The sequence below is a fragment of the Leptonotus elevatus genome, chromosome 9 (assembly GCF_054856555.1).
Source record: "Leptonotus elevatus isolate MCC_2025b chromosome 9, RoL_Lele_1.0, whole genome shotgun sequence".
Classification (NCBI taxonomy): Eukaryota; Metazoa; Chordata; class Actinopteri; order Syngnathiformes; family Syngnathidae; genus Leptonotus; species Leptonotus elevatus.
Window position 1 is genome coordinate 25,811,649 of NC_141247.1, and position 17,014 is coordinate 25,828,662.

The window sequence follows — 17,014 nt, forward strand, 5'->3', positions numbered from 1 at the left end:
CAAAAACGTTCTTTTTTGTTGCTCAACCAATAACTAAGTAAAAGAGGAAAAAAAATCCATTTTGCTGTTAATAGAGTGGTCGAGTGAGTGGCACGGCGGCGGTTGGTGTGTGCGTGTGTGTGCGCGCGTGCGTGCGCGCGCGCCGCTCCGGGGATTGCGGGTATCGATCGTGGAACCCGACATGTCATCGCGCCATGCGTTCAATTCACCTTTCATCTTCTTTCTTTGTTCTTCTATCTGCTCTTTTCTTCTTTTTGGCTCCTTTTGCTCTCGGCGGGTGACGGAAAACAACGTCAACATCGTTCTTCTTCTTTTTACGGCCGCGCGCTCGTCTTCTTGACGGGGAAACAAATCTGTCGCGGAGAAAAAGCACAAGAACGACACAAAAACAAACGGCCAAGATGGATTCAATTGCATTTTTAGGCACATTTCCAATAAAAAGTGTTCTTATCACCATACTTTTTTTTTTTATTACTCTCGAAAAAAAAAAGAAATCACACCACACGCATTTGAATGCGAAACATAAAAACAAATCAAACGAATAGTAAACGTTATGAAATTCCAACTCATGTGGCAATTAAAACACACATTTTAGCAAATGAAGTTGATTCAAATGAAGACTTAATAACAATTTGATGTTATTTACAAATGACATGACCACGTGTCATCATTTTTATTTCTCTATCAATAACAATTGAGCTCATCCGATAAATAGTTCAGTAAAATAATAAAACAGCAACGACTGAAAAGTTTCTAGCGATCCTCCGGCAACGATGACGAATCCCGACCTCGCCGCGTTTCCCAGCATGCACTAATCAATTGACTGGTTGTGTTTGTCCTTCTTCTGGGTTGTCGCTTGTCTTCCTTCTTCTTTGCTCATCATCGGCCTCCGCCACGCTTCAGACGACATGCTTATTCCTACTCGTATTACCTGTAAGTAAACGCATCACGACCAAACACCGAAATTCACATATGTGTCCCAATACTTTTGCCCGTGCTGTCCCAACAGATCGCACTTGTGACCCCCCCCAAAAAATGTATTTGTGCAGCATAAACGTGGATCAATAGCAACTGTGAGTCTCGTTACGTCTGTGAATGGAAGAAAACGGTCAAAGAAATCACTTGAATCGGAAGAAGAAGTGAAAATGAACTTGAGAAAATCGCACATTTTCAAAAAACAAACTCATCAAACAAAAAGAAAAGAAAAGAAAGAAAAGAAAAAAGTCCGCTTGCTTATTTGCTGCTTTTGTGGCAATGAAAGGATTTTTGTAACGTTATTGAAGTGCTTCTCTTTCATTCACGGATTGGTCGCCACGATTTTGTCCTCTTGCACGTCTCTCTCAATACATGAAAATGATCTTCTTCAACAACCGTGTGTGGAAATACAATTTTTCCCATGAAAACGCTACATTCTCTCCAAAATCACAGGAATCGTTTACATTAAAATGTGATGAAAAAAAAATGATATTTGATGTTTGTGTACAAAAATTGTGCAACTGGCCACAAAATGGCTCCGAAATGAATGAATTTTCAGTATTTGCTTCGGAACGTGATTGTTTTCCATTGAAAGGCAATTTCCAAATGTGTCCACATTGTTCACTTTGACTTCCTGAACGCGTCTCAATCCGACCCAAATATCTTCTGAGTTGTATTTTTGTTACTGTCGGCGTTCTGCGCCCACCGCCGCGTTTGCTGCCGGCCGTCTTTCCCGGCTGCGTCCGCCTGCCATCCTGCCACGGCAACATGAAAGTTTGTTTGGCTTTGGCCTGCGGCCGCCTCCGAAGTCGCTTCTTTGCCTTCGGGATATTTGCGGGCGCCTCCTGCCTTGATGCGCCGCCTTCGGAGGTCCCCGCTCACACGAGCCGTCGCGAGCCGTCACGACCCGTCGCGACCCGTCACCGCCCCAGACAACAAAAGCAAACAACGCGGCAGAACGGCGCGAGCGCGTAATCCGATCTAACGTTCATTTTCATAACGCCAGCCGCATCCGACAGAGATTATGATCAACCGGAGCGAGACGTCAAAGTGACGGGATTAAGGACGATTTAATCCCGCCCCCGCCCCCGCCCCTGCCCCCGCCCCTCCTGGAACATTTTCAGCTCTTTGTTTCTCTCGCGCAACAAGTGTCTTGATTTTGACTGACGAGATTTTTGAGGGACGCCGCTTGCTCGTCGTCGTCATTTTTCGGCCTTTGAATATTTAAAAAATTCAGCCCCTCGAGCCCGTTTGACTTTGTGACATCAAATTTGGTCCAGATGTCAATCATGAGTCGAGCCACAAAAAAGTCTCGGCAAGCACTGTCTGAAAAGACACAGGGAGTCGGCCATTTTCTTTAGAAGCTGTCATTTGAAGTTAACGTTGAAGGGCTGATGAGCTTTATTTGGACAAAAGTAGTGCTTTATCTTATGACCTCTTGGCACCTAGGAACTAAGTAGAAGTGAGTTAAGGAGCTTGATTTAGACCCCCCAGAATTTATAATGCCTTGCCGCCATTTTGTGCCGTTTTAGTGACAGGGAACCTCGTTGAGGTCAATTGAGGAGGTTTGTCCAGAAAAAAAGTTGTGCTTTTCTGACATCGACAGCTAATTATTTTGTGGGCCGTCCAATACAGCGCCTTTGGAGTTTTGCTATTCTATTCCTTTCTTTAACCGCCGTTTGTCCGCCATGTCTTTTTTCCCATTTGCAGCTCTGCTCAGATCGAATCTCACTTGATGCATGAAATGTGTAAAATTGCATGTTTATGTATTTTTTATAAAGCCCTTCTTGTAAAAGCCTTTTTTTCAACAACTGTTCAAAGTGAGTTGACGCGCGCTCTCAGTCTTGAGCTTTCAGAACATAAAATGGCTTCATCATCAATCCCTCCGACAAAAAAGAAAGAAAAAGTTGGGATGATTTGAACTCGAAGCTCGTTAGCTAAACGAAGCCTTCAGGACAGCTCATGTAGCAAAGCAACGCCAATTAAGAGGCAGCGTTTTGGAGCGGCCGTTCCCCCAAAGTGGCCTCGCTTCGTCTCATCTGGCTCCCAGACAACGGCGCCTAACAGGGAGTAAGGGGGCGGGGCGCGGCGCTCGGCGCGGCGCTCGGCTCATCGCCTTCTAAAAAACATCCACGCGTCGCTCATTATCGACGCATCAAACGGCGGCAATTAACGCTCTGGGGGCACAAAGTAGTCCGCGATTCCCGGAGCGGTCGGCGCCCACTCGGCTCACCTCGCCGCTTAATGAAGTGCCGCGTGCGTGACATTCATTGGAGAGGGATTAGGCCGCGCTCATTGCCTCTTACATTATGCGCGGAATTTGTCATTTAAACGAGTCCATTAACGGGATGAACGTTAGCCGCGTTAGCCGCGATTAGCAGAGGCCGTTCGTTGCTCCTGACGACTTGCCGGTACCGCGTGAACGCACGCGCGCCACGCCGGCCTGCGCGAACCCTCCGGCCACGACGCCGCGCCCACTTCGCTTGCTTGCCGACAACCGTTCCAGCGGCTTTAAAGCGTTAGCAATTATGTGCGCCTTTTCAAAAAGTGCCATTTCTGCGGAAATTGCGAAGGAATGCCGAAAGCTGAATGCTTAGCAAACAAATTGAAAGATAGATGCTGTGAAAATGACTTACAAAAGGAAGTATTCATTGTTTTTTTGTTTTTTTAAACACTTGAACCCGGGAGACGTGAAGAAGTTGACATTTCTATCGAAAGTAGCCTCCATTCATTTAGATGGAAAAGTGGAACGAATGATATCCGCTGTAAAAAAAAATATCACTCAATAGCGCCACCTAGGCATGCAGTACCCTCCATTCCTTTGATGGAAAAGTGGAACTAATGATACCCAATTGAAAAAAAAGCAGCATAGCGCCACCTAGGCATGTGTGGAAAGTGCGACTTGATGAAATGAATGGGAAAAGTTGAACGTTAAATTGTGCAAATACTGTAAGCAATGTGGAATTAGACGATAAATAACCTGCATGGTGTGAATTTTTGAAGCAAGTTGAAATTTGAACGATGGGAATGGGAAGTATTAGGTGAGCGTTGTTTCTCGGCAAGAAATTGTGGAGACTAAAAAAATCCCGATTTCTTGGAGTCGGTGCCTTTACCTCGTTCCAACAATTTTCTCGATGAATCTCTCCATGGACCGCCAAATTTGAGGACATTAGGACTTACTTGCATGCAGAAATGTGAAAAACCTGCAACCACCCAATATGAAACGTCTGATTGTTATTTTTGTTATTTTACATCTCATGGAGTCTGTCGCTACGTTCCCATGACAGTTTTTGGCAAAAATAAAAGCGATATTGTACTATTTTTCGATAAAGTCCAATTTCGACTTGTCGGTGTTTCCGTTGAAGAGCGTTTTGCTTCTGAGGCGCAATTCTTGTCATGTCCCGTCTCGCGAGATCTCGGGAGTTCTGTAGGAGGTGCTCGTGACGTTGACAGAAGACAGACGGACGTCCGTTCAGATTACTTTGAAAATATCTCCCTCCCCTCATCGGGCGAGTTCGGGCATTTGGTGTTATGGTGTGGACGGATGGATTTCAATAAGGATGTGCAAAACTGGAGGTCATGGAAACTGGAGGTCATGGAAACTGGAGGTCATGGAAACTGGAGGTCACGGAAACTGGAGGTCATGGAAACCGGAGGTCATGGAAACCGGAGGTCATGGAAACCGGAGGTCACGGAAACCGGAGGTCATGGAAACCGGAGGTCATGGAAACGCAACTATTGTCTTCGTCTTCATCCACCAAATTTCGAAACAACTTTTACTCATGAACCTCCAAATTTCATAATACTTCTACTTGTGACCTGCTTTATGGAGAAATGTGAAACCCGGGCACAACATGCATCCGCCCTTTATGGAATGTGCTATTACTTTTCTAAGCAATCCGCCGTTGTTAAGTGTCGTTGCAAAAGTTCTATATCCCTACCTACAAATTGCCCAGTCTCGGTACCCTTGTTGTGATAAGCTGCGTGCAGAAAGCGGGTTCAAACGTGCCTCCGCCCTGTTTGAACGGTGCTTTTTCTTTTCAGAGTGATCCGCAGTCCTTAGGCCTGCTTCTCAGCAATTCACTATTCTTTAGAGTCTCCTCTGTTAGTCAGTCTTCATGTTCATCTGGCAAATATGCGGACGACGGGCCTGCCGGCAAACGTTTGAACAAGCAAACAAAGCCAATCTCTTTGACTGGGTTGCCATGGTGACGTGATCACAACAATAGGTTCCCTAGTACACCTGACAGCAACATGACAGCTAAGCTGGCCCACATGAGACCGTGTCCAGGGTTGGGGGAATCCGGGTCCATGAGAGAACAAAGCCGGAAACCGTTTGCCACATAAAAGTGCTTCTACTCAGCAGGCGCGTCTGTGAGCTTGTTTGCTTGCCGGTTCAGTAGAAGCACTTTTATGTGGCAGGCTTTTTACTTCACCGACCTCGATTGTCCAACCCTAAGCATGCCTTCGTCCAAACCTGGACCGCGGTCCGCCATTTTTTGTAGATACCCACTGCAGTAACTCGTAAAGCGCCAAATGTGGCCACCTTTTTTTTTTGGTGAACTGCCGCACGCAGAAATGGGAGACGTGGCGAAAACGAGCCTCCTGCGATTCCATTGAAGTCCCGTTTGTCAGGGTCAGCCGGCAAACGGTTGTCCACTCCTGAAGATTTGACCGGCACCAGCTCTTTCTCTTTCCTCTCTCTCCATCTTTCCCCTTTTTCCCCATCGTGCCCCTTTTCATTCTTTCAAAGACGTAGCCTGGATGATTTGCAGTCAGGACGATGCATTGATCTCGTTGTCAACGGCGAGGTCTCACGCACACTTCCTGTTTTGTGCGGTTTACGCCAACAGGAAGTTGGCCAAGAAGCACAAGGAGACGGCGAGCGGCTCCACTCAGCAGCGGGAGATGGGGCCGGTCAGCACGGCCGACAAGAGCGCCACCAAAGTCAGCACGCTGCGCAAGGACGACCCCTTCTCCACCTCCAGCCAGGACCTCAACGGCTTCGGTAAGTTCACACGCTGACGGATGGCGAGGAACTCTCCAAATTCCTGGTCTCCGCTTCCGTCCTTCAACCTGGTGTTTCGTGTCCAATCGCCGTCGTTTAGGATTGGATGAATGTGGAGTCCCCCAAGGTTCTATCCTTAGTCCCTACTTGTGTTCTTTAACTTTTTCATTTGGGTCGTGTCCCAATACATTTGTCTCAAAGTGTCTTGGAGGTGGCCCAATACTTTTGTAGCATTATTTTCCAAGTACGTTTCACTTCCTGGTTTCGCAATACTTTTGTCACATTTTCACTTGCCTTGTCCTAAATAGTTTTGTGCAAAGTCCACATTTTTTCCGTTTTTCTACCCTCATACTTTTGTCCAAATTCATTCACTTTCCATTTAATTCATTTGCTCCCAAAAACATATAAATATGTTCTATTTTAAACATTACCATGGTCCCAAAACATTTGTTTTATTTTGTTCATTATGTTGTTGTTTTTATGCTAGAGCATACAGAAGGCTTTGATGCTGCCTCCGAATTGAAGAGGAAGCTTAAAACAATGGTAGTTATTACACAAACAGCCAGCAGGTGGCAGCAGAGTATAAGAGATCAACCAGGGCCATGTTGCAAAAAGGTCTTTTCCACACTGTTTTAAACAGATTTGTAACTCGTGATGCTATATTCTAATGCTAATTGCTGCAAAACGGAAACAGACAAGATGAAAGAAGAGACTCAAATTTGTCTTTTGGTAGCTTCCGTGTTTTGATAGCAATAGAACGCAATATTCTGCGGGCCTTGCAAAATCAGTCCAAATCCAGTTAAACAGCAGGGAGCGAAGGGGGCTGCTTCAGTGAAAACGGCTGAGAGTCAATGAGTTAAAGAAGTGTCCCAATACTTTTGTCCAAACTGCAAATTTTCTTCACTTTTCACTTGGTGGAAGCGTTCCAATACTTTTTTCGTACCTTCACCAGGACAAAAAGTCTGAATCATCCATCTCTGCTTTTAGACTTGTCTCCGCTTTGATGATTGCACACGCACACACGCACACACGCGCGCACGCGCACACGCACGCCTGTTTTTCTCTTGAAAATGTCACACTGGCCTTTTGGGAGTGCTTAGCCATTGAAAGCCAAGGTTAGCAGAGAAGAGAAAAAGAAAGCAAGAAAGAGAAAAGGTACTTTGTCAGCACTGCACTCGCACCTGTGTCACTTTCCTTCATGTTTAGACTTGCGTGACAAAAGGAAACTTGGGTGGGATTGAATGGTCTTAAAATGTATTTTCTCAAGTATTTTTGTGACCATTGGAAGTTTTGAATGTGATTGAATGGCCGTGACTTGTGGGGTCCCTCAAGGCTCAGTCCATGGACCCGTTTTGTTCAGTCTGTATGAGTGAAGAACGGCAATTTTGGATTCATCATGTTCGTGCTCCTAAATGACAGCATTCCACCCAACGTGTTGTCACTTTGCACAAAAGCAAACCAACAACCGGATGAGCCCAAATTTCCTTCCGATAAACCGAAACAAAACAAAACGCAGGCATTTGTTTTTGGCAATACAGAAAAGGGATTTCCGTTTGAGTCTCTCGCCAACAAAGAGTCTGAAAATCTTGAGCTGTTGATGGAGTCGGACCTGACTTCGACTGCTGCGCTCTCTGCACCTTTTCCTTTTGGAAATTCAATATTTGCCGCCACTAGCGTTCGCACCTTGTTGCCGCGTGTCCGCAATATGGACGCTTGATCTCGTTTTCTTTTCCTCCTTTTCGAGGCGCGATGTGATCTTTTTCTCCTCAGAGCTGACTGACGCCTTTTCTCTCTTTTTTTTTCTTCCTGCTGTTTTCCGCGTCCTCCTGCTTCCTCATCTCGCCTCCTGCTGCTGCTGTTTTCTTCACCTCCCTTTCCTCATCCTCCTCTTTTGCCCCCCCCCCCCACCCCCCCCCCGCAGCCTCCCCCTCTTCCTGCTCCTTCTCCATGCAGGGAAGTAAGACGCTGCAGAGCAAATCCCTGCTCAATTCCTACTACTCAGGTACACGCACACGCGCGCACGCACACGCACGCATAAAAAGTGCTTTTTTTCTGGCATGTTGAGAAATTCTCGGTGGACGATTTGGACGACGGGATCCCACCAGGATTGCCCATCGTGCCGTTAAAACGTTTTTCTTAATTCTTGTGTTTTTCCGAGAATGAAAAACACATCAGCCCAAATAATTCATTTGATGTACATTTAAGTGTAAAATATACAAAATGGTTTCTAATATCGGCTCCAGCGCACCAGATTGAGAATAAGTGGGAAAGAAAATAGAGAGAGAGATTTGACTGCAAATCGCCCCAAATGAAAAGAATCCCTCCTGACTTCTCACGAAACGTCGGTCCGGGTCAATTCCGACGTGATCAATGACATCACGTCCCCTCGGTCGTCACGGCGACGACAAGGAGAGTTGCGCACGAGTGCGCGTCGGTCCTTGTCGTCGGGGTTATCGATGGTGCCGATTCCAAATTTGACTCGAATTCATGTCAGGATTTTCATCTCATGTCTGCTAAAGGCCCCCAAATGAAGAATTTGAATTCCAGGACAAAACGAAATTGTAGAACACACCGAGAAGAGAAGATTTGCAATCGACGTCAAGTGCGTCATAAATGAAATTCCAAAGAAAAAAGTTTCAGCACGTCAACAATTAGGCCAGGCATTATTTTTACAAGATCATCTAAACTTCAATTTGGTTCAAACCAAATTGAATGTAAACTTCCACGAGCTGAGGTTCGATGTTTGGATGGCATGAGATAATCACGATTGTCACAAACGGTTGTAATCCATCATCAGTATTGGACAATATAAAAATATATATAAATCTGTTCGACATGTCGTTTAGCAAAAAGCTATAATGTGCTAAAGTTGTGCAAAATAAGCAATAGCAGCATTCGACTCATTGAATCCATAAGAACAAAGCATGCTAAGAAATGCCTTTACATTCAAATGTCAAAAACAACAGCTTCTTTGAGCAAAGACGATAAAAACCCTCGTCGAGCATCAAACGTTTGCCCCTCGCGTGCCTCGCCTGCGTCCGCACGCCGGCCCGAAGGCGGCTCGCTCTTATTGGTCCGTGCGGTCACACGACCGCACGACCCGACGGCGGCAATATGCCAAAGATCATCAAGACAAGAGCGCACACTCTCGCAGCAGGTTGGGTTTGGTACCTACGCTACACGATCAATGACGGTATTTTTTTGAACGCGCGCATTTAATTCATCGAGATGAACGCGGCGTTCAACTGGCAGCCTTCGTCATTGATTATGTTGTTGTCGTCTTCCGCAGTGTCCAAAGAGCCTGCAGCCGCCACCGCGTCTCTGGGTAAGGCAAAAGTCACCTTAGCATTAGCATTAGCATTAGCATTAGCATTGACTTCACTCTCTGTGTGTGTGCGTGTATAAGTGTGTGTACATCTCTATGTGTGTTGTTATTTGCATGTGTTTTGTTATGGAATTGTTTTGTATATGTGTTGTATTAGTGTGTTGTTTTTTGGGTGTTTTGTTGTCATTTGCGTGCGCGAGTGTGCGCGTGCAAGCGCCTTGCGCTGCAGCTGCCCGGCTTTGTGCTCAGGTGTCTGCCTGAGCCCGATCGGCCGCACAACAATGGCGCCAATCCTCGGCGGGAAAGCGCAAGGACGTTTCTTCAGGCGACAAACAGGGTTTTGCGCACGCACGTACGCACGCGCGCACGCACGCACGCGCGCGCGAGGAGTTAACGCTGATGTCATGCAAATCCCGAGGATCAGAAGGAAGGCCGGCGCCATGTCACCTCTTTTATGTGCAAACACGTCTCGCTCTCACAATCAATTTCCTTCCACGCGTCTTCCTCGTCGGGCGTCCTCGTCAGCCTTTTGTGTCGCCGCAAGGACGGGCGGGCCCATCGCAGATTTTCTTTGGCGAGGCGTCGCAAAGTCACGCGAGCAGAAGAAAACAGTCCAAATGTTTCAAGAAACATTTGGACTGTGAAATGGACTCGCGCACGGGATACGCTGCCAGTTCGCAGTTAGCACTGAGCAATGTAGCAATCCGTAAGTAAGTCATGAATAAGAAATGAGTTGTTGTTTTTTGCAGGGGATAAAGAATCTATGTCTACTGGGACGCATGTTGATGTCCTGTTTGCATTCAAATATTTGTTGCTTCATAGGTTGGAAAAACTGCAGCTATCTATCTGCTATTTGCTAGCCTGCCTTTGGCGTTTTGCATTGTGCGTTAGCATCAAGTTAGCAGGAGGCAAATTTGTGTGGCAGTTTTAAATAAACAACATGTACTGTCATTCTCTTTGAATTGTTTACTGTCAGAAACGTGTCCAAGTTTGGGGAAGAAAAAAAAAGTACTGAAGAAGAACCTGAAAATTTGACAAAGTATTTGAACTTCTCACTGCTAAAGCCCAGTGGGAGTTTTTTTTTATTTTTTTTATTATTATTTTTATTTACACCAGGGACATCTTCGCCTTTGTAAGATGTTCTGGTTGAAAGTTTTTTTTTCTTCTTTTCGCGCTTTCCCCCCCGAATGGGCAATTATTCTGCCGGCGTTTCATTCAGCATAGCATTAGCTGAATGCAGGGTGATTATAGCTAATGGCAGCCATTTTGTGTGGCTGTAATGTGTCAGTGCTGGTAATTGAAGGTGAGAGCGGGAGTTGAGAGCGACTCATTTTTAACCTTTATGTGCGAGCGCTCGGTGCAGACGCGTCTCGACTCTCTGCTTACGCGGCTTATATTTCATATTGTATTCAACGGATTACTTTTACGCCGTCGTCGTCGTCTTTGCTTTGTCTTTTTTTTGCTCTTTATCCAGTACGCACGTGGCTTCTATCCCTTGGAGGATTCACACCATTAGTATAAAGAGTTAAGAAGTATCTGTCAAATAGTGCGCTATTAAGGTAAATAGCGAGACACAAAAAGTGCACCATTAAAATAACAGTGAGGAGCTTCTGGAAAATAGTGTGCCATTAAGATAAACCGCAAAATAGCCTCTGTCAAAAAGTGCACCATTATGATAAACATCGTGAAGCTTCAGCCGAATAGTGCCCCATTACGATATACAGTAAGAAGCTTCAGCCAAATAGTGCCCCATTACGATATACAGTAAGAAGCTTCTGTCAAATAGCGCACCATTCAGATAAACAGTGAAAACGTTCTGAAACCGTGAGAAACCTCAGCCAGATAATGCACCATTCATTTAAACAGGGAAAAGATCCAGCCAAATAGTGCACCATTTAAGGACAAGAATCCGAACGGTCCCGGCAGGCATAACTTGCTCACGCACACACAAATCTACGTGGGCACACACACACCGGCAGAGAGACGTCTTTATCATCGTGAACGTTGTGGAGCTGCTGTTGCTGTTGCTGCTGCTGTTGCTGCTGCTGTTGCTGTTGCTGCTGCTATGACTCCATTTCATGGCTGGCTTGATGCACATGTGACCTTGACTAGCACACACACGCACACCGGCGGGTCAAAACCGTGTGTGTGCGTTTGCGTAGTTTGTGCTCTCGCTTGAACAACAATTGTCGTGCGGATTGTGCACTTGGGCCGCAACCTGCAACCTGCAACCAATGACGACCCCTTCGTCTCTCTGGCCTGCACGCAATCAAGCTTCGATGTAATCATCTGGCCTCTAAATAAAAATAACAGCCTTCAAACTCTAATGACATCACACCGCCTCATAACAAGCAGCCACGCTCGGCTGGTTGCCGTGGAGACCCTCGATTAACAGCCGCTAATCTTTGTCGGACCCGCCCATCAGGTTCCTTTGTTGCGCTTGAGATAGCAACAGTGCTAACGTGAGAAGCTTCTGTCAAATGTCGAAGTGCACCATTCAATTTAACAGCTAAATGCTTCTGCCAAATAGTGCACCATTACGTTAAACAGTGAGACGCTAGTGCCAAATAGTGAACTATTACTTAAACAGTGTGAAGCTTCTGCCAAATAGTGCACCATTACGTTAAGCAGTGTGAGGCTGTTGCCCGCGAAAAGCATCCGCCAAATAGTGAACCATTAGGTTAAACAGTGAGACGCTAGTGCCAAATAGTGAACTATTAATTAAACAGTGTGAAGCTTCTGCCAAATAGTGCACCATTAAGTTAAACAGTGTGAAGCTGCTGCCAAATAGTGCCAGCGTCCAGTTAAACTTTGAGTTTGGAACATTTGCTGTTTTGGGAGTGTTTTGTGGTTCGTCTTCAAACTTTGGCATCATTCTCCACCGACATGGGAAATTTGTCTTCACTGTAATTTAGCCATCTGTCAAGTTTGATGTGCTTGAAATTTGGTAGCAATTGGACAAAATCTCTAGATTGAAGAGAATGGAAGACTTGCGGTGACTTTTCATGCTTGGCTTCTGGAGACTCTTTTTGTTCTTCCCGTTATAGACGGACTTGTTTACCCAATTTCACGTTGTTAAGTCAAATTGGCTTTGGATGCTGAATTTCAAAAATACAAATTTGTGTGAGCGCCATTGAAGCCAGTTTGAGCCCAAAAAGCCGATTTGCGGTGACTTTTCAGGCTCGGTTTTCTTCCGACTTTTTTGCCGGTCAACTCATGACAAACAAATTTCCCGTCGCAAAGTCAAACTGCCTCGCGGGTCCGATTTTTGGGGCGCCGCCCCCGTACCTTCCATATCGCGTCGACATGCGGCGAATGCGCTGCTGCGCTCGCATTCTCGGTAACCCCGACGCCATTTTGTCTTTTCAGACAGCGGCCAGCCGGCGCTCGCCCAGCCCTCGCTGACGCTGCAGAGCTTCCCGTACGGCGGCCGCGAGTCGGTGGAACTCGCCTACCAAAGCGGTACGTCGGCACCCGCGCGTGGAATGTGGGCGTGCGCGGGACGGACGACCCGCATAAAACCCGCGGCGATGCCGAGGGGGTCTGACGGGTTTGTCGATTGAGCGATTGTCTGAGCGAGCCAATCCGTCTGGTCAGGTCAGTTCCAGGCGGGTCAGTTCCAGCCCGCCATCCGCGTGGCCGACCTCCTCCAGCACATCACGCAGATGAAATGTGGACAAGGTTACGGCTTCAAGGAGGAATACGAGGTGAGCGCTGGCGTTTTCAGCGTTTGTCGTCGCTAACGTTACGAGGGTGACGCTGGGACCGCCAGAGAATAACAACTTCAAAGTCCAGAATAAATCCTATTTTTTAAATGATGAAAACATGGATTTTTTTAATTGTCGTCTAATTACAATAAAATCCAAAATTTGCGACCTTGGTTTTTATTTCTTTTTAATATAGGTTTATATTTTTTCTCTCAAGGTAATTGTTTTAATTTAGCATCGTATTAAACTTGTAATTTCACAGGAAACAAATGTTTTTCTTTTTAAAATATTATTATTATTATAAGAAAATGAGTCATCTTCAAGTCAATTTAGTCTTATGACTTTTTCAAATGTGTTTTTTGATTAACAAGACGTCATCTTTTTAATTTTTTAATCTTTTTATTTTTATAACAAACAAAATAACAAAAAAAAATAGAACAAAAATGATTTTGACAGCAAATAGTTAAATAGCAAACAGCAAACAATTTTTTTTTAAATCCATCTTTATACAAAAATAATTTTTTTTATGTAATTTAAGAACAAAAGTAATTGTATGAGAATCAATTTGTGTGTGTTTAAAAAAAAAGAAGAATAAATGATCATGGACCCCCCCCCTCCCCCCCGCTAACAAAGAAGTTAAAACTTTTGAAAATAATGTAAATTTACAAGCATAAAGTCATAACGTTGTTTAGATGAGACAAAAAAAAGTATACAGTATTAAAAAGAATAAAGTTCTATTTTTTTCATAATATTACAAGAACAAGTAAAAACAAAAGTCATATATATATATATATATATATATATATATATACAAATAAATAAATACATCTAAAATAAGGCGTAGAGGAAAGAAAACCCTGATGGACAAAAGTTCCAAATCGACTGTACTGTAATCAAACGTCATCATTTTTGTTTTGGACTTTTCCACTTTGAAAACGTGCTTGAGCTTTTTCCGACATTCGCGACTTGTGCTGGTTTTGGTCCTGCTGCTAAATATTCATGTGAGCTTTTCCCGCACGCTGGCCGGCCCCCGGCATCGCGCTGCCATCGCGCGCCGCTTTCGTACCTTCCTCTGACTTGCGCGTTTTCAGGCTCTGGCGGAGGGACAGACGGCGCCGTGGGAAACGGCCAAGAAAGACGAGAACCGCAACAAGAATCGCTATGGCAACATCATCGCTTGTGAGTACCGCCGCGTTCTTTTCTTCTCGTTAGCATCTTGCGCTGTTAGCTTCCGTGTCGTCTTCTCGCTTATTGCAACGAAGGCGTTTGCTTAGTCAAGCATTTCAGGCGCAGTTTGTTCTGTGGATTTTTTTACCACGCCGTATTAGGGCCCTAAATGAATACATTTTTTCTTTTTTCTCTTCACTCCACGCGGTCCTGACTTCTTTTTTTTCCTCAATAATGAAAGTGTCGCGGAATGAAGTCATTTGACGCGACGGGTCGTCAGATTATGAATAGATTAAGCGCTTGGCGCCTTAAGAGCGTGAAAATGCATTAAAGGGCATCGCTTGTCATGCAGTTGCATTGTGGGTGCTGACAGGTTAGAGCCCGCCCCCCCCGCCCCCCCCGCGCGTGTGTCAATGTGTGCGTTTGAGTCAGGCGTACATAATGAAAGGTCTCCGCGTGGACCCGCCGGCTGAGAAATGAAACGAGCTGTCAAACGTGCGCTCGGCCTGCAGGAACGATGATGAATTTGCTCTTAAGCGCAAATGTTTTAATTAGCGGCCGCCCGCTAATGGAAAGCGTCCATCTCGCACAAAAGCTCATTTTCTTACAACAATGTCGTCCAAAAGCCCCCGGGAGGCCACGTGGCGTCCTGGCGACCACGACGGAGGAAAACATTTAGCTTGAACTCCACTTCACCTTTTTTTTTTTTCCATCTTCTTCTTCTTCTTCCTGGAAGCCGAGCAAACCTTGTGTAATTTGCACGTATTGATCCGCTCGTGTTTGCCACACGCGGGAAAAAAAGAGAAACGCATCATTTGCTGCGTCTCCTCGTCAACATCGCAAGCGTCGTCTTAAATCCTTTTCGACTCTCTTGCTTCTCTCTGAATGCTTATTTATTTATTTGACATTCGAGTTGGCTGTGTTGTGATTTGGTCTGATTTTGGAATTTCCAATTTCTGCTTTTTAAATATATCGGTCATTTCCATGTAAATTGATCAATTGGGCGATGTGAACCCCTCGCCCCCCAACCCTCCCCCCCAAAAAATCGCGTTTTTGCACTCATTTAGGAAAATTACAATTTTAATCTAATAAACCCACCCCCAAAAAAACCCATTTATTTAAAGGTTTCAATGATTCAAAAATCATTCCTGTGCAAAATGCTCAGACAGTTTAAACATAAACTTAACAATCAAAGTTTGTTCTTATAAAGCCACAATGAAGTAGTTGGCAGTTATTGAAAACGCTTTCGCTAACGAATGCTACAGACATGTTGGCAAGACACCTGGGAAATGTTGGAAAAAAATGAAATATGTTGAATAAGAATGAATTCATAGTCAATTCTCCATTGTCAACAAGCCCCTCCCCCCCGCAAACGCATAGGAATAAATTGAAATTCACAATCGTTTTAGCCGTCAGTGTAAAAACAATTTGCGTCTCATCTGCGGCGTGCGGCTAATAGCGCTAACCAAGCGCGGCGCTGCGCTTCGTTAGCGCTGATTGCGACGCAGCCAGCGTTCGTTTGAAACAACCGCGGCGATGGAAAGACGGCGGCGAGCAAGTCAACAATTAGTGCCTCTCAATTACCTTTCCAGATGATGACGATGATGACGATGACGACGATGACGATGGCTTGATATTTTCAAGCTGTCTGATGAGCTTTAAAGTCATCAAAGAGGAACATTCGAACCCTCCACTCAGTCTGGCTTAGCAGCAGGAAAATGTGGTCAACACCCAAAAATTCTACGCTCGCTCTAAAAAAAAGGGCAAGTTTGACATTTTGGTTCAAATTGGAGGTTTTTTAGGCTTTCCGTGGCTGCTTTGAATGTTTTTCAACATCGAGTCACTTTAAGTTCGCAGCGAGAAATGAGCTGCACGTGACAATCATCAACAGAGCCCCCCCCCCCCCCCCCCCACAAAAAAAGGTCTAAATAATTCATTCCCGAAAAGACACGGAAAGTCCGCCATTGTGCTTGGAAGAGGATTCTTGTCCATTACACTGTACTGCTGCGTGTGCGCGCGCGTGTGTGCGTGCACGTGCGCGTGCGCGCGTGTGTCAACATTCCAAGTTGTTTGACACATCAGCTGGAGGGAGCTGTGCACTTAATAGGCTATTACACACTTTAATACCCTCCACCACACGCGCACACGCACACACACGGAAGCCTGTTGTAGGCGGATGGATGTGTGGTGCATACACCACATAAACACGTTTGCGCACACGCACACACAAACACACACAAACACACACAGCAGTCAGTCCATTAAAGTGGCGAACGCCTCCAGCTTGGACGACTCGGCGGCGAGTTAACTGATTAGCGAGATCCGTGACGGATGCAAGCGGAGAGGATGAGGAGTGTGTGCGTGCGCGCGTGTGTGTGCGTGTGTGCGCGTTTGTTTGTGTGACTGTTGAAGATTTGGGCAGAGGAGGCAAAAAATGAAGCGCGTCGTTCAGCACTTGCGAGCTTTTCGCGACAAACGGCATCACTTAAAACGTTAGCTCGTCGTTACGCTAACAAGACCGCGGCGCTCGCTCATCTGATTTCGATTTCATTTCCTTTCATTCATATTTAAATTAGCATCTCCAGTTAGCTTTAGCCAGTCAGCTAACATAACACGAGCACGTCTCCCATTGAAACTAATGATTCAATAGAATTCTTTCTGCCGGCGAACGTCCAAACGGGGTCGGCTCCAGTTTGCGTTTTCTTCCGCTAAACTTGTCCAGTAACGACGATGAGACCTTTTTGGTTTATTTTCATTCAAAAAGTGAACGTTTCAGCAGAAGAAAAAAGGAGGTCTGGAGGAGAGCGACGCCCGGCAGACGATTTGCGCTTG

The 17,014-nt window shown here is 45.5% G+C and overlaps 2 protein-coding genes and 1 long non-coding RNA gene across 21 annotated transcripts in view; 2 read left to right on the top strand and 1 right to left on the bottom strand.

The window, feature by feature from the left end:
• The window catches only part of ptprt (protein tyrosine phosphatase receptor type T), a 114,459-nt gene that overhangs the window by 79,225 nt on the left and 18,220 nt on the right, over positions 1 to 17,014 (top strand). For 7 of the 14 annotated variants that reach the window (XM_086084799.1, XM_086084801.1, XM_086084804.1 and 4 more), the window contains 6 exons: positions 5,829 to 5,983; positions 7,905 to 7,985; positions 9,273 to 9,308; positions 12,678 to 12,770; positions 12,906 to 13,015; positions 14,107 to 14,194. In XM_086084799.1, coding sequence (XP_085940925.1) covers positions 5,829 to 5,983; positions 7,905 to 7,985; positions 9,273 to 9,308; positions 12,678 to 12,770; positions 12,906 to 13,015; positions 14,107 to 14,194 — 563 coding nt within the window. Of the gene's footprint in view, positions 1 to 903; positions 934 to 5,828; positions 5,984 to 7,904; positions 7,986 to 9,272; positions 9,309 to 12,677; positions 12,771 to 12,905; positions 13,016 to 14,106; positions 14,195 to 17,014 lie in introns of all 14 variants that reach the window. The other 7 variants (XM_086084810.1, XM_086084800.1, XM_086084803.1 and 4 more) reach the window with 3 other exon arrangements.
• Positions 1 to 17,014, bottom strand: part of LOC147168977 (uncharacterized) — a 63,513-nt gene that overhangs the window by 17,079 nt on the left and 29,420 nt on the right. For 5 of the 6 annotated variants that reach the window (XR_015095967.1, XR_015095964.1, XM_086084813.1 and 2 more), the window contains one exon: positions 210 to 353. Coding sequence is in view for 3 of the 6 variants with exons in the window: in XM_086084813.1 (XP_085940939.1) it covers positions 210 to 353 (144 nt within the window). In the remaining 3 variants the exon portion in view is untranslated. Of the gene's footprint in view, positions 1 to 209; positions 354 to 694; positions 932 to 17,014 lie in introns of those variants that run through there. The other variant, XR_015095968.1, reaches the window with a different exon arrangement.
• LOC147168978 (uncharacterized) lies at positions 1,229 to 5,813 on the top strand. Its single transcript, XR_015095971.1, has 3 exons — positions 1,229 to 4,551; positions 4,584 to 4,631; positions 4,680 to 5,813. It is a non-coding gene; the product is annotated as an uncharacterized LOC147168978 (long non-coding RNA).